This window comes from Acanthaster planci, linkage group LG11 (assembly GCF_054643075.1).
Source record: "Acanthaster planci isolate LZ-2023a linkage group LG11, COTS_SCS, whole genome shotgun sequence".
Classification (NCBI taxonomy): domain Eukaryota; kingdom Metazoa; phylum Echinodermata; class Asteroidea; order Valvatida; family Acanthasteridae; genus Acanthaster; species Acanthaster planci.
Genome location: NC_141787.1, coordinates 17,162,963 through 17,177,935, shown reverse-complemented (window position 1 = coordinate 17,177,935; position 14,973 = coordinate 17,162,963). Strand labels below are relative to the sequence as shown.

General features: G+C 41.1%; 2 protein-coding genes across 4 annotated transcripts in view; one reads left to right on the top strand and one right to left on the bottom strand.

Annotated features, from left to right (window-relative positions):
- The window catches only part of rpap2 (RNA polymerase II associated protein 2), a 37,669-nt gene extending 35,505 nt beyond the window's left edge, over nt 1-2,164 (top strand). For all 3 annotated transcript variants that reach the window (XM_087143567.1, XM_022229681.2, XM_087143566.1), the window contains one exon: nt 1,334-2,164. The gene's annotated coding sequence lies outside the window, so the exon portion shown is untranslated. The remainder of the gene's footprint in view (nt 1-1,333) is intronic.
- A 2,419-nt stretch (nt 2,165-4,583) lies between these two features.
- The window catches only part of LOC110976426 (uncharacterized), an 11,192-nt gene continuing 802 nt past the window's right edge, over nt 4,584-14,973 (bottom strand). The window contains exons 2-4 of the mRNA XM_087143534.1: nt 14,183-14,554; nt 11,373-12,035; nt 4,584-5,593 (exon numbers count right to left, since the gene is read on the bottom strand). Of these exons, the coding sequence (XP_086999660.1) occupies nt 5,376-5,593; nt 11,373-12,035; nt 14,183-14,554 (1,253 nt within the window). The 3' untranslated portion in view covers nt 4,584-5,375. The remainder of the gene's footprint in view (nt 5,594-11,372; nt 12,036-14,182; nt 14,555-14,973) is intronic.

The following is a 14,973-nucleotide window of genomic DNA, read 5'->3' as shown; positions in this document are numbered from 1 at the left end:
CCACAAAGTCCTGTGACCTACATTGGTATCAAACATCAGCCAACATAGCATCCTCCCATAACAAGTGTGTCATAAGTGTCATTTACCAAAATAATGCTGACGGTAGGCATAGTACTCAGTCTACTGATGTGCTGAGCACTATACTGAAAATTGGCTTTATTTTTGGTAAACAACACATATGACACACTTTGCTATGGAAGGATGCCATATTTGTTGATGTTTGATACCCACTATAGGTCATGTGACTTAGCTGGTGCAATCGGTCTAAAACCCAAAACCTTCAGAACAGCTCTCCTGACTTCATTTTTCTCTTAGCCAGGACTAAATCTGCTGCAGCCAATCAGAACTGTGAACAGCAGATGGAGTTTGTTCTTACTGATTCATTGCTCTCATCTCATCAATAAATTAAGTCTACTATTCAGTATTAAGACATCAGCGTTAATATTACATTGACATTATTAACGATGTGACATCATCTGTTGTCTGTGCTTCTCTTCCCATATTTCCATATATTCATCAGGCCAGCATACTGTACTTTTGTCTGGATTGATAATGCCCCGATTCACTTGATATTTTTGTTCTCCACTATTTGTCCTGCTTTCTTCAGGCTGGTAAATGTGTTGCATGCTGTTGTTATTGACCAGATTTTTTTTTGGTTGTTTTGTCTGTTTGTCCCATCTTTTTGCATTGTGCCTGTCTTTTTATTATATCTGATTGAATCAGTCCAGATGCGAATCCCCAGACAAAAAAAGTAAAAAATGGGGAGAATAATAAACCATAACTAAAGTAAGCGCACCAATACCATTGTAAACAATGTATATTGTTTCATCATTGTTTTTGCTTGTCTACAAAAATGAGACATTAAAAAATTGTCCGGCCTGACTCTCCTCCCCCAGAAAAATTCCTGGATCCCCCCTGTAGTCATGTCTATCACATCCATTTCATTTTGCATGTGCTAGGTTACTAGCCCCTTTATTTTCAACCTCTCTTCACACCCTGTTCATCCTGTCTTTGCCCATCTCAGTTATTTCATGTCCACTCTCCTCAACTCTTAATCCCCTCCGTTTCCAACCTCATTCCAGCCAGCCAAGCCCCACTGCATCACAATGTGCTTGTACTTGTATTACCATGTTTGTCTGTATGTTTGTCGCTGTGTCTGCATGTATTTTGTGTCTCTTCTCCTTACCCCATGGTTCCCTCTGTTTCCAACCTCAGTCCACCCAGCCAAGCCCCTCATTGATTGATGATGTGCTTGTATCTCCCATCCCCCTGTGCCACTCGTTGGTGGACGTGATTATGATATTATGATTCTGTCTTGACACCTTGCCGGCAGGTTTGGCCGCGGCTCGGCAGCTGACGATGAAACTGCATCTGTGTCATTCCTTCTTCCCCATCAGAAGATAGGAGGACACAGGCAGTGTGGCAGATATCACTTGGGATTTCTCCAGGTGCTGGCTTGTCCTCTTCATATTCTCTTCATTAAATGCTTTCTTTGAACCAGATGGACTGAGTTAAATATTCACTTCAACCCGAGAGCCCTAGGCTTTGGACTTGGATACATAGCTAAACTATCTCATTTGATGGGTTCATCCCTGTTTCTTTATACAGCAATTATGTGGTCATCTCAAGCATATAAATTCCAGCTTTTGGTATCGGTTTGGGGAGAGTGTTGGTTATTGGGCATGAAAAGTATTTTTTAAAGGTATTTGCATAAACCCTTCAAATTGCATTCATATACCACAACCATTTCTAATTCGATACTGTTTTTATTCTGTCTCACTAGAATTTATGTTGTTCTAGCATAAACCTGTAAATTGTGTAAACAAAAGAATCTGTTTTTAAGTTGTTCATTATTCTGTTCAGGATTGTTATTTTATTCACAGACTGTAGAAGTAAGTTGCGTTTTGGGCTTGTCAAAAAGTATTAATACCCATCGCCTTAATGATGCGGCTTTTAGTTTCAAAACAGTGTACCTTGGAAGAAGTCATAGCCATTGGATTTTAAAACAACAAATATTTTAAAGGATCCATTAATTATTGTACACTACAGTGCACATTTTATAAACATGCATGGTGTGTTGGTGCACCTGCACGTCTGTGTTTGGGATGTGGCAAATTCTCTCCTTTGGATTAATAAATGTTACCTGTATTGTGCTTCCCATCAAGATTTTTTACTTTGTGTTGTGACCTTCGCCTTCACCTTGGCAGAATTCCCTTATTTTACCGAACATGTTCCTTCTTTCATTGTCGTGTGACCTTTTTTGTCATCCCTTAATTAATGCAGTTTGTGTACTTTTAATCAGACCTCGCCTCCAGTCTAAGTTATCCACTCTACATGTGTCATACAAAGGGGTCATACCAATCATACACTACCACCTAACAAGGAAGATTTGTATCTTCAGATTGGTTCTCGACTTTTGACATTTCTAGACAACTCTCCCTTTTAAAAAGCAATCCATCAACTTGTCATCCAGTATAGTAACCCCCCTCCCCGACAAAAAGTCCATAAAATATCTTCTCCCCTCTTGTTATCTGCTTCTCGGGACCTTGTTTAAGACGTTATAAAAATACCGGACTGGTCTAGATTGAATAGGATGAGAAAAAGCCTCAGATTTACGAAAGCAGTTCCTTGGTTATCTACTTAGATCCAACCTTCACTTGTCCATTATCAAATTCCCTTGGTAAGTCTCTTAAACCTCTCTGTCAACAACATGTCCATATCGGTACTCTGACCAGGCATGATGTTATGCTGATTTCCCGTATTTGATTTGTTTTGGTGTTTAAAATGCACGCAGTTCCGTTGTTTGATGTACGGTCTGAAAATTCCTGAGATGGAACTTCCATGTGTATTGAGAATCCACGCATTCAGCCTATTGTGATTGTTATTAATGAATTGTAATGAACAAACAGAGGTCTGAGAGAAATGCCATCTTATGGGAATGGGATTTTTTCAATGTAAGTTTTGTAGCATTTTTTTCATCAAGGAATGCTTGAGTGTCGTATCCCTTCTTGTTGCCTTCTCAGCTTTACCCGGCTTAGTAATAAGCGATGCGGGTCCCTGATCGATCGAAGTTAACCTGGGAATCCGTTGCTTTAATGTTCACTTATCCGCTGATAGACCTAGTATATCCACCTGATCCTAATTAATAAAGCAAACTGGGACTTTTTGAGACCTGTGGTGGTCTTTGTCAGTTTCGTTTTAAACTACCTGCTTATATCTCAATATTTCGTTCCCATCCACTGATGCTTGACTCTACTGCTTCAAACACAAAGCCCGTGTTTCAGTGATGGGGTCTCGGATCGATCTTGTTTGCAGCTTACCGTTAGTGAATCTATCCACGATCCACCAGCATATTTTGTCGACCTACGTCTCGCCCAAGGGATACCTCGGAGTCACTGTCCACCTTATCTCACTACCGCCAGTATTTTGCTCCCATGGTAACAAAAAAGAACAAATCTTTGACTTCAAGAATCTACATAATCTTTTGTACTTGTTGTTTGAGTAGCTTTGAATGCACACGTCGGGAAAGAATAGCTAAATGTTTGCTCGATAAAACCGCCGATTATTCTACTGGTAGAAAGAAATATTGTTTCTTTTTTTTCTTTTTGAACGATTTACGGTTTTAACCTTTGTGTTCTTTAGTCTGTAATCGTGAAAGCCACAACTAGAAGATGATTTATTTCTGAGAGAAATTTGTCGGTTTTGTGTAGGAAGTCATTTGACCAAGTTTTTCTCCAGTTCTTAGCATCGTCAAGCACGACTCGCCTCTTCATGTTCATCAAAACCAAAAAATTATGCCGATGAAAGGCTTCCCATATCGTGTAGATGCCTCATTGGGCAGAATTACAATGAACGCGAGTTGGTTTTTGTCAAAGCAAACGAGCTTCTTTTTAGTCCGTTTTGGATACACGTGACTACCCATATTTTCTTCTAACTAAAGCAAACATTCGAGGCGCCCCAAATCGACAAAGAAAAACGGAAGACTGAATTGTACCATGCACCCAGCATTATCATATCTACACTCCGAAAATGGCTATATCTTTCGTTTTCAACCACTCTACCAGCGTTTTGTTTGGTAAAAGAAAAAAAATCAATGCGTATTTCAGACAACCGTTTTGTTTGCATTTGTAAATCCAGCCCATTCAGGCATTAAATAGTAGTTGGCATTTTTCATTGAATTTCATAGATTTTATCCATTCAACACCACGAGTTCGTGTTGTGTTTACCTAATATTAACCTGGTAATGTTCCCATTCCATAGTCCTCGTTCATTATCTTGCTTATAATTAATTTAGATTTCCTCAACCGCATCGATTTGGCCATAGATTCTAGACATCTATCGTCCGTATTAAGAAATGATCCATCCCTGGCTTGAAGAAACTATTGTGAGAAATTTCTTGTTCGTTTAACAGCTGTGTCTGTCCCAATACGATTCTTATCTGGCTATTCAAACACGGGGCCCGATTGTGCAAGCTTTCTGTTTCGACATGACGTTAGCTATGTTTTTTTTTCTAGTTTAATCTGCACTGGATTATTCCGATATAAAAATTCACAATGGAAAAAATCAAGCCCAACTTCACCATATCCAGTAAAACAAAGTAATTTTATTCAGATTGTCTGGTTCTGTCTATTTTGCATATAATAAGAATCATTAACACAAACTTTGATTTACCGTGTTTCCCGGTAGTGTCACACAATTTAGAGGTACATACACTCACGTTATTTATTTCCCAGATTTGTTTCCAACCTCATCCTGACTCCTACTCCTAGTTTATTTCCTATAGAGGCTTTGCGCGGTGGCCATCTTGCAGGGCAGTTCTTTTGTTCCATAGGAAACCTCCTTGATGCATACCCTCTAGAACAAAAGTATTGGCCTGCAAGGTGGCAGCCATGTAAACCTCAATGCTCCTCCCATTCTTGCTGCACCTCGGCGTGGATTCTACCCGTACTAGCCAATTTCCAACATTTATATTCTATTGCCTCATGTTCCCAGAATAAGTGTAAAGCATGAAACATGTTTAAAAGATGACTTGTCAAAACAATATCTTGAGTATTCTTAATTCTAAGAGGGGAATCTCAACTTCATTCTGAAAGTACTTCAAAGTTTCTGAATAAATTTAGATCATAACAATGGTGTAAGCTACGTGCTATTTCCACTTCAAAATGTGTGCGGCCATTTTCGTTTTAAACATTACTTACAGAATAATTTTTTGTAAATATATTACACTTTATACAATATTCACAATATACGACAAGTTAGTTTGCGCTGTTCAGCGTGACTGCGTGGCACAACGTGCATAACCTATTGTCCAAATCATGTCCAGTGTCGTGACCATGTCGTTATCATGTCACAATCAGGTGATGATGACGTTCCCATCACATGGTCAGTACGCCCATCATGGATGTTGCGCTTCTCTCTTGGTCAGGGTGTTGTGTCTCAAAGTGTCTGCGGAGATCCACTTTCCGTTGGAAGGCACGCCCACAGATCTTGCATCCAAACGGTTTGTATCCCGTGTGTTTACGGCTGTGCGTGATAAGGTTCGAAGACTGGCTGAATGCTTTACCACACACGAGGCATTTGTGTGGCTTCTCACCTAATGCACGGAGAGAAAAAATAATTGAATATTGAGTTCTGTGTTGTAGGGATCGATCAGCATGAATTTAGTATTCGACAACCATCGATTGGAAATCGGATTAATTGCTAATTTGACGGAATAAGCAGAATTATTTGATCTAGATAAATTGCTAAATGTCAGTCGATTAATCCGTAATATATTAAAGGATGGTTTCGATAGATAAGATCCAACGTGTTTTATTTATTTGATTTATAACAAAACTGCTCAACAGTGATCCTTGTGTACTGTGGCAACATTCCCAGTTGTCCTCTATGAACACTCAAACAAACGAGCCAAGCACTCAACCACTTCACACAAACCTAAAATGATTCTCGCTCTGTTCTATTTCAACTAGAGTACAACAGACAGCCACTTGAGAATACTTAACACCAAAATATTGGACTAATGAAGACCGTGTGACCAAACAAAGAGCCCTCAATCTTGCCAAAGTCTTGTAACTTCCTCCTTTAAAAAACGTACAAGAACTTCAAAAGCTGCCAGGCACTCTGTTTATGCTGTAACTTGCCCTGGGAGTAAGGTGAAGTTTTAAAAAGGAATTTTAAAATCAATGTTACTATTTTTGGCTGGTTGACCTGTTAAATAAGTGTCCTCAAAACGAGGAAAGATCCGTACATGACAGGAAATATAACGCTAAAAATCTGCTTGTTCTGACAGATTGGTTTCAAAACGTACTTTTTTAAAATTGCAGAGCCGCCAAAATTATTGTTCAAAGGCAGGAACATTTCAGCTTGAACATTTCCAGTTGAAATTCCGGGCCAGATGTTTTCACGACAACATCTCAAATGACAGGGCGCCTCTCCCCGCCACTATTACACGGATTTCAACCAAATTTGTCGGGAGCGGGGGTTTGTAACCAATTTTAGAGGGTGTTCTAGCGTGCAGAGTCAGTTTTGTTGGCGGGCTCGTTGGTGCGTATGTACCCGCCTCGCGGCGTGCCTTATAGGTGTCTCGCCACTATACCCCTCCATCCCATCTCACCTCAACCTCGGCTCGCATAGCGCCTCATGCATGCACAAATTAACAGCAAAAAAGCCAACACTCCTCAAGTGTAAGAATCAGGAAGATGCCGATATCAAGACGGGGCGTCTTAAGTCTTAAGTAATAGTCGCTAAGTCACTTGTGACGGAGACAGAAGTGTCTGTTTGCTACTCGAGGGATTTGGGAAACCGTCTTGCCGTAACTAATTCCACACAGCTGCGGCACCCGATACGCGCGCTCATGCCAGGCCGTGCGGTGAGTAGAATTACCGGTAAGAGTGTAGCGTGGTCGGTCCGGTGAACTGCGACTGGGCCGCGGAAGTTATGCTCGGTCGGGTTCGCCACCTGCCGAAAGGGAATGTCGTTGTCACAGATACGATGTCTCACGTCGCCCGCACGGTGTAAACCTTTATGATGGGACGTGTGGCTTGCTTGGTCCATAGAGACAAGCAAGATATTGCCTGGTAACTTAAGCGTGCATTGGCAAACAATATAATAAGTTTTCGACAACAGTGTCTTATGGGCCGTCTGTTGGTGCTGTTCAAGGGTATTATTATGCAAAATTTTCAGCGTACAGGAGTTCATTGTTTGGTGGCTTCCCTCAACCAATCTTCACTATATTGTTTTGTAGCGTCTCATCAATAAAATAATTATAGACTTTAATCGTAGCAATTGCATTGATTTGTGGAGCGTCTATCATTTCTACTAAAATATTTTGCACAATAGCAAAAATCATCTGTTTAGATTTGGAAAACACTGAACTCTTCCTTGCACATGCCGTGATCAGTCTGAAATGGCTTCTGAAATATGGTGGCACTTTAATGGACAAAAACTCGACTTACGTGAAACACCGCGCCAACAAAGAAGACGATTAATTGAATGAAAGACAAAATCCGAAAACAGAAACGGACATGACTGCAAAAAGATGAGGGTACAAAGCTGGGTTCATTTTCATATAGGATGTAGTCAGTTCGATTGTCGACACATGTACCTCATCGAAATCCTTCGAGATTCCATTTTGGCATTCATATAGTACATTGACCTCGATTGGGATCATTAGTTTTTATACTGGTTCTGAGTATTGTCTGTTAGTCTTGTCATGACAAGTAGGAAGTGAAGTGTTTTATGTCGTTTTTCCCATGTTGTTAAAAAAATGAGTGGTCTTTCGACCATGTTTTTGAGACGACTGAACTTGTCATTTTGGCGCTCCATATTGTAAAGGTGCATCTGCAGTGGCAAATGTGCCGTGGGGTTCGGTTATGACGATGTAAAGAGCACCGGCTGTGTATCGAAAATCACAACAGAACTACGCCTAACGCAAATTAGTCACCTCATCACCGCAAAAATGAGAGAGAATAAATCATGTGCGAATCAAAAGAAGAATCAAATCGAGCAATCTAGCCTACAGCTATTTCCAACACCCTGGCGATGCAAGGCAGGAATAGCGAGAACAACTTCGAAATCTTCGATTTTTTTTGACAAACGTCAAAGCAGCGACCCATTTTTTGTCAGGCCTGATCCATCAATCTTTCAAATTTCACACGAATACTGCACATCCGAGCATGTGCGAGATTTCGTTACTGCCACACCATCTCTGACCCCCTTTCACAATCACCATATCCTAACCAGACCCGTGGGAGAGCGATAGGCGGAGGAGAGACACCCTAGCTGTACTATACCACCCACCCCACGACTGCGGTAGTGCGGCGTGGGCAATTGAAGAGCCGCCCCAGAAGACCACACTAGTTCTCCCGTAGAAACTCTAAGACACGCTCGTATTAATAATGCAACACTGAGACGGGAAAGTCAAGAGTGGTGTGTACGACATGTCGAGCCCTCGAAATAACACAGGCATTCGGCCAACATATTTCAAGCAGGACAATTGCTGACATAAAGGAGTATAATGTAACATCATCTGAGAATTGCACAAGAAGGAATGTTTGTGTGAATTGCAATAGGCAGCCTTATAGTTTGTAAACAAAACCTGAAGTTTATATAAAGTTATATCTTTTTGTAGAGTTTGTAGGAATTCTTCATGTTTAACAATGAAGGACCGGGCCCCCACGCACATTACTACTTACACCGATTTGCATTGAGATTTATCAATACATGTTTATCAGGAATTTCATCGATATTTTTTACATTCTGTCAATGATTCCGACCCTATTAAACCAGGCCAATCAAATCAGGACTGGATTGAATTTCTGTCTATAAAGACTGCCTCCCTAACACACCAATATTCTCTCCTAATCTATCAGTTTCATGTCAACATCCAATTATCGTCTCCTTCTGACCCGTCTGGCCCCATTCTTCTCGCAAGATGATACTCATCTTGTCACTTAAGATCACACCAACAGCTTTCTGAATTAAGCAGTGCAAAACCACCACAACCCAACGACTGTTTTATGCAGCCACTTAAAGTTTTGTTGACCCCATAAAAAGTTAAAAATGTCTTTTTGAGGGTAAATGAAGCTTATTGCTTTGGTTATTCTTGATGGTTCCCAGTATATGATTCCCATCATATGTATGGTTATAATTGATTTTACAGACAAACCAAATATATATATATATATATTTGAAAGAGTTTTATTCAGCTCTTAGCTCATTCATGCACGGGAACGCTGATGTTTCTCAACGATTGTTTTTTTAGATACAAAAAATCCATTAAAATCAGTGACGCGTTGGATTAATTCAGCAAACATATGGCTACATCTCATTAGCATCCTAATTTGCGTTCAAGTATACAAATAGACAAGGAATTGTATGTTCAGTTTTTACTGCTGGTTGAAAATCGAGATATTCTCTCCTTTCCAAGGGAAACTATACATCAGGGAACCATCCGTTACATTGTGGGACAAAGATGCATTATAATGGACTTGTCGATTAATATTTATAAATTTGGTAGAAAAAAAGGTACGGGTGTTAATTTGTAAGGCGCCAGTGGACAATAAAATCCTTGTTTTGGAACATAAATTTGTGAAAATCTTGATCCTTCCTAAGGTGTAGCTGGTCGCACGTCAATCGTTTTAGTCTTTTGGACTGTTGACAAAAAAACTACCTTGTCACCATATGGTGTTTTAGACTAATAAAATTGAGCTTCTAATTACGCTATAACGCTGACCTGCAAAGGAATTAACTTGTACCAGCCTAGCAAATTGATTTCACTGGGTTTCTTCACGAGAAATTGAGCCGTTATCATTTTTTTGCTTAATTTATTTAATTTCTGTTACATTCAAAAATAACTTTAGGAGAATATTTACCCAAGAGTTCAGACAACTGGTGCAAAAAGTTTGAGCAACAACCAATTGTGTTTGTTGGGTGTTTTCCGTGGATAGATTTTTATTTTATTTGTCTCGTGTACTCCTGTCAAGTTCAGTCATGTAACTCACCTGTTGCTTGAAAAAAAAACTTCTTTTTTGGGGGGGGACTGAACAAGCGCAGACAAAATTAGCGTTTTGAGAAAGCGGGTTGCCAGGGACACAAAGCATCAACCACAACAGTCATCTCACGTAGATTACGTTAGACTCCAGCTCCTGTTATTGTTCAACATTTTGAGAAGATTAAGTGCTTTGGGGTTGGGCTGCATTACCCTCTTCAGCTAACTTTACCCCGCCCCCTAATCCCATGTCTTCAAGTGATTAAGCTTGATCTGTTTTGCTGTAGTTGGTACAACAGAAGCAGTGTACTCATATCTAGGGCTGCTTGTTCGCTTATTGAAAAGAAAGTGCAACTACACGGGGCGAAGTCGCCAGTACAATGGGGAGGGGGCGCAGGGGTGGGTTTTCTCCATGGTGGTTTTGGTCGTCTTTTGAAACCTGCATCTTTGCCCTGAAAGGATTTGGTCAGATTTACATGTTGTGGTTTGCAACTTTTAGGAGAGGACTCCAGCAAATCTGAGAAAACTCGTGATTACTTGTTTGTTCCTTCAAGTCGAGGAATATCCGAGAATTGGGTTTTGCTTGAAAGTATGACTAATTACGGACTCAATGTTGGGACATTCTATCTTCGGGGGGGGGGGCATCCCTCTGGCCATTTCTAGACGTTGCATCCAGCTCAATTATAAAGCCTAGGGGTATCTTCCAAGCCAAGATACAACCCTTTAATCTTTAATGAACTTTACCCCCAACAACTCTGGCAATTCACATCTATATGTTTGATTTAAAACAACCGTTGACGTCTTGCCTTGATTTGATCTCTGTACATCTTGAGATATCCCTCTGGGAATGACAAGACTACAAACAATGGATTCCAAGATGGAACACGGTTAGGATATCGGATATAAACAACAATACTGCCCTATTGACAAGTGACTGGTTTGAAGATTGTAAAGGTGTGGTGAAGGCACCCATCGATTTTTGTTTGGGTGCCCAAGGCACATTTCCTCACGTTGGTTTTCCTGTAGAAAGGTTCTTTTTCTCTCTGTGTGTTAAGCAGATTACATTACAACATCCTCTTTCATCCTTCTGTCAATAATTCTCTTTCTACACATCACAAATTCGCTGCATCTACATCCGGCTTCTTACATGTTCCCACATCCTTTCCACTGATCTTTTATTTCTTTCTTATCTCTCATTCTTATGCGTAAAGCCTAATGGCAAACTTCGGGAATGTCTTAAATGATAATAATTTTATACGAATTCTGCAAGAGTTCAGACATTTTTTCTTCATTACCAACAATTTAATATAATAAAGTTGTTTTCAAATCTGTCATCGCTTCGATTTCTCAAACCCAAGATGCTCCATAAGATTGTTTCTCTTACCTGTGTGAATATAAGTGTGCTTCTTCATGTCAGACTTCTGGTGAAATCGTTTTCCGCAGTACTCACAAGGGTAAGGCCGCGTGTCAGAGTGGATCAACATGTGAGTCGATAAAGTGGATGATCTCTTGAAGGTCTTGCCACACTGCTTGCAGTGGAACGATCTCTCCTGGCTGTGAACTGCCCGGTGCTGACTCAAGCTAACGGCGTGACCGAACGTCTTGTGGCACAGGTCGCAAGCATACGGTCTCTTGCCGCTGTGTGACCGGCGCACGTGAACCTCTAGTCCATGAGGGGTACTGAACACCTTGTCACAGTCCAGGCAGGTGTAAGTACCATGTTGGCCGGGAGAACCACACAGTGTTGGTGAAGGAGTGAACAACTTCCTCTCGGAAGGAAGCTCATCAGAATCCGAGGAGAATCTTCTCTGTAAAGGTGGACGGTCAATCCCCACAAATCCTTGAGGTCTGAAACCTGCCACATCGGGGAGTGTCGGGGCATAGGTGGGAACATTCACTCCCAGCTTGGCCCGGTACCAGTTCATATCCTCAAGAGAGAAGGACTTTAGTAAATCTTTCTCGATTTGTGCAAAGCGGGCTCTGTAGACGTCAGTGTAGCTAAGGCGGCCATCTTTCAGAAGCTCAGATATTTCACGGCTGATAAAGCCTGGGGAAGAAAGCAATATCATGCCGTGCATTATTAAAAGTTGCCATGTTGATTTACCCCCAACCGGATGTGTGGAACAAATTACTTGAAAGAGTGATCTTATTTAGCAGTGACGACAGACGGTCACATTGAGCAGCAGTGATATGCCCTGCCATAGATTTTAGATTCCCTTCAAAAGACTCATGGGTATTGTGGCAATCTTGGAAAGAATAATTTACGGGAAATGGGGATGATTTGAAATAATAAAAGCGGAAGAGATGAGTAAAAGAAGACCGCAAGATTCTTCTAAATGAATAATTGCATTAAACGCCTATGTAACAGATCCAATTACAGCCCATCAACCCTCATTGAACGCAAGTCTTTGATGAAACCGCCCCCGTCGTTAATTGGTCAGCTATTAAGTCAAACCACAATGGGCGTCCTTTATCAAAGAAAAGTAAAGATAATATCCAATCCTTGAGCTGGGTACGCTCGCTCGATTTTTTGAGGGTTTCAATACGCATGCCAATTTGAGGTCAAATTTCCATGTCATAGACAATTCGTCCGAAGCTATTTATAATTTGACATAGAAAACAGGTCAACTATAATGTAGTATACTTTAAATTATTTTAACATTCTGTTCAACAAGGAATGTACGATAAATGATATCAAGTTCACATTAAAATTTTGAAAAAAGGCACGCTACTTTAGACCAATTTCTTGGTGATCAGAGGAATACCCTTTGCCTATGCCAGTAATTCCTTCTTATCAACACCTGTTTTTTCGATCAAGACAGGTGCATTTTAATTGATCGTATCCGATGCAATCACAGCCCAAATGCTGACACGCGATTTTCTAATAAGGAAAGCGTCTCAAGAAAAAAAGCAAACGAAATCTGTAATGGTTGCCCGTGCGCGTCCGTGCCCAGCCAAGTCGCTGTTTCTCCCCCATCAACCATCCAGCCATGCAGGGAAAAATTTCCGAGTTTCATTAAACCCCGATGCTCCAAAAAAAAAAAAGAAAGAAAGAAAGAAAGAAAAGGAGAAGGCAGAATTGTCTCTAGGATAATGTCTGGGATTTTAGGGAATGTATACAGGGAAATTATTGCGTGTTTGGGAACTTTTCGCTTTGGCGATCAAGCATCAGTGACATTGGTTTATATGAACATGCCGATATGCTTGATGACGTTAAAGAAAGCGAAACATGGTTTTCAGCTGACGGCAATTTTTGATTAATACATGTAATAACTTACAGGTGCAACTAAGTAGGTGTCCAATACGAACTTGTAAACTTTTCTTTTCCTTTTTCAGTAATGTGTTGAAATGCAGTTAAATGCCACCCGATGCTAATTAACGGGAATTATGCATCAAACAAACCGAAATAGTCGTAGATGTAATGTGTTTCGAATGGACAGATAATGGATTACAAAAATGTTACATTAGTGTTTCAGACATGTAGAAGGTCAGACATGTAGAAAGCCAGACACATAGAAGGCCATCAGCTTATCGACTTCTGGAATTTTCGTCAGTGATATTACTCCGTTAATGTGCTGGCATATGGCTTCACTTTACTCGCGTGTAGTTATCTGTAATGTTCCGAGTTTGTCTCGAAGTTCGGATTCGCCTTAACATGTCAATGGAATAGTTCACTTGACCTCAGCAGGGATGATCATATACGATTGGGTAATTACCCTTACGCACAGCCTCTAATTACAACTTTGTTAAGTAATTATCAATCATAGAAGTGGTTTTAGCCTGGGTATGGCAGTCGCGCTGCTGCTGTTAACACAAAGCTAATCACCGCCGTCGATTTCTTGCGGCTGTTGATCGTGGGAAAGCAGACGAGGAAAACGAGCCTGGAGACGGGCCGAGATCTCGGCGTTGTTTGGTGGATCAGACCCATGGGCCCTCTTAGCGGTAATTCAGATTTGTAAAGCACTCAAACTATTACTAAAAACTGGTCTCGTTTGCCAGTTTGGCTTGCAGAGTGACTAGGAATCTTCATTGCCGTTCGGCGGCAGAACTACCCGTGTGGGATTTGCCCATCGGTAATTGCTTGGCCAAAGACTGATTTTTTCCCCTGATTAGTGCAGGTGTTTGCAAGCGAGAAATGTCTGGAAATTCCCATAAAACAGCGACAATGTGGAGAATTGGCCATATTGTTATTACCATTGGCCGGCGGTGAAGGGATGTCATAGCTGGAGATCTCACTGGGCCACCGCTGGCTGGGGCTACCTAGGGGTCGTTGTGGTGGGTAGCCTAGAGGAAGGGAGCAGGGCAAGATGGTGATTGGTCCCGGTAGAGGCGGTCTCTGTGACATGGCGGTCATTTCAACCAAGCGTTGGTCGATGCTTTGAGTTGGGCTGTGTTGCTTGCCGGGCACCGCAGAAGCTTCATACGGTCCAATAGTCACGGCTCGTTCAATCTCCAAGTCGCAGCCAACGGGTAGCTCTGGGGAGCGAAAAACGTTATTAAAACTAGATGGTGAAATGGATTGGCTGTCGACTGAGCAGTCAGGCGAGACGGCCAAAACGGCAGTTTCTGATGAACACAAACAAGAGGGAATGCTTTCCAGAGTCCCCGTTGAATCTACCGTCGTGATGGTGGTGAATTGACATTACGCCGTGCTAAACACACTATCTGCGAATCAGCGAAAATGAAATGGGATGGAGAACGAGAAGCACGCTACAAACTGATAATCATGCACTTGACACAATTGCATCCCTCTCGCTAGAACTCGCCACATAATTCATGCTAGTTCACATCTGTAGTACCTTCACAGCACGTCCCAAATCTCAAACGCTAAAGCATAGTCTGATTAGCCATGAAAATTATGTACACATCAACATTGAATTCTTTATAAGCGTGTGCGAAAATATTGAACCAAAAATTACACAAATTAAAAACATTATTATATGGAGACTTTGCAGGCTACCACAAAATGAAAATTCATCCGCGAT